The sequence below is a fragment of the Phytophthora parasitica genome, assembly GCF_000247585.1.
Source record: "Phytophthora parasitica INRA-310 unplaced genomic scaffold supercont2.19, whole genome shotgun sequence".
Lineage (NCBI taxonomy): Eukaryota > Oomycota > Peronosporomycetes > Peronosporales > Peronosporaceae > Phytophthora > Phytophthora nicotianae.
In genome coordinates, this window is record NW_008649005.1 from 1,014,906 (window position 1) to 1,015,853 (window position 948).

Sequence of the window (948 nt, forward strand, 5' to 3'; positions counted from 1 at the left end):
TAACCGCGGCTGGCCCAGACTTGGTGTCTTTTTGCTCCGCTGTACCACTGGATTGCCGCTTGCCGCAATACACTTCAAACCTGTATGATACATGATAGTCTTCCAATGGTTCTCAATCTTTTCTTTGTTGGGCGATATTGCCCTCGCAATGAGCAGCCCCACAAATACACAGAGTTCGCGCGCCGTGATGGGTGGACTCTGAAGAAGTGACGCCTTGATCACAGCACGTGAACTTTTTGTTAATCCTGGAGTCTTCTTTTCCCTCTCATTCTGCTTTTCGTACTGGCCTTCCACTCTTTCATTAATTTCTCGTCAAAATACTCGTTGCTTGCCTCAGCTATAGTCTCCCATAATCGTGGAGGAAAGAAGTAGAACAGTGCACCACTCACAGAAGACGCAGCCTCAAGAGCACTTGCACTGGGGCCATATTCGCCTTCATACTAGCCTGGATACTTGTCTCGGACAGACGCCAGTGTTCGTGACTCGTACGGTTGGTGCAGGTAGGGAAACGGACTGTATGATACAGGTTTAGCCCACCCAGAAATTGACATATCCTGCAGGATATCGGCCCTTATCGTGCCGCTCGCAATACTCGATAACCCCCCTTCCCCCCTCCCCAACTGAGTCGATCAAAGATGCGTTGAACAGAGTATCATCAGCTTCTTCTTCATCCTCGACGTGGACTTTTTCGGTAATGTCATCCGTCTCTCCCTCCGGCTCACTCTCGTCGCCACATGAAGCACCATCATCGTTATCACAATCTGACTCCATCGCCTTGTACTCTCTATCGTCATCCGGGTCTTGCACCAGGTTGATATCTATGCTTTCAATAATATACACGATTGAAAATTAGCCTGTATTACAATCCTGTATATACAGGATAACAAACCTGAAGAAATTGCAGCGTTTGTTGACGAATGGCTATGTTCCGCTGCGTTAGAATCGTCG

The 948-nt window shown here is 48.1% G+C and overlaps 1 protein-coding gene across 1 annotated transcript in view; it reads right to left on the minus strand.

The window, feature by feature from the left end:
• Window positions 1–528: 528 nt before the first annotated feature.
• PPTG_10478 (hypothetical protein) overlaps window positions 529–948 on the minus strand; it is a gene marked incomplete at both ends in the record, with an annotated part of 3,018 nt that continues 2,598 nt past the window's right edge. The window contains one exon of the mRNA XM_008905165.1: window positions 529–823. Within this exon, the coding sequence (XP_008903413.1) occupies window positions 529–823 (295 nt within the window). The remainder of the gene's footprint in view (window positions 824–948) is intronic.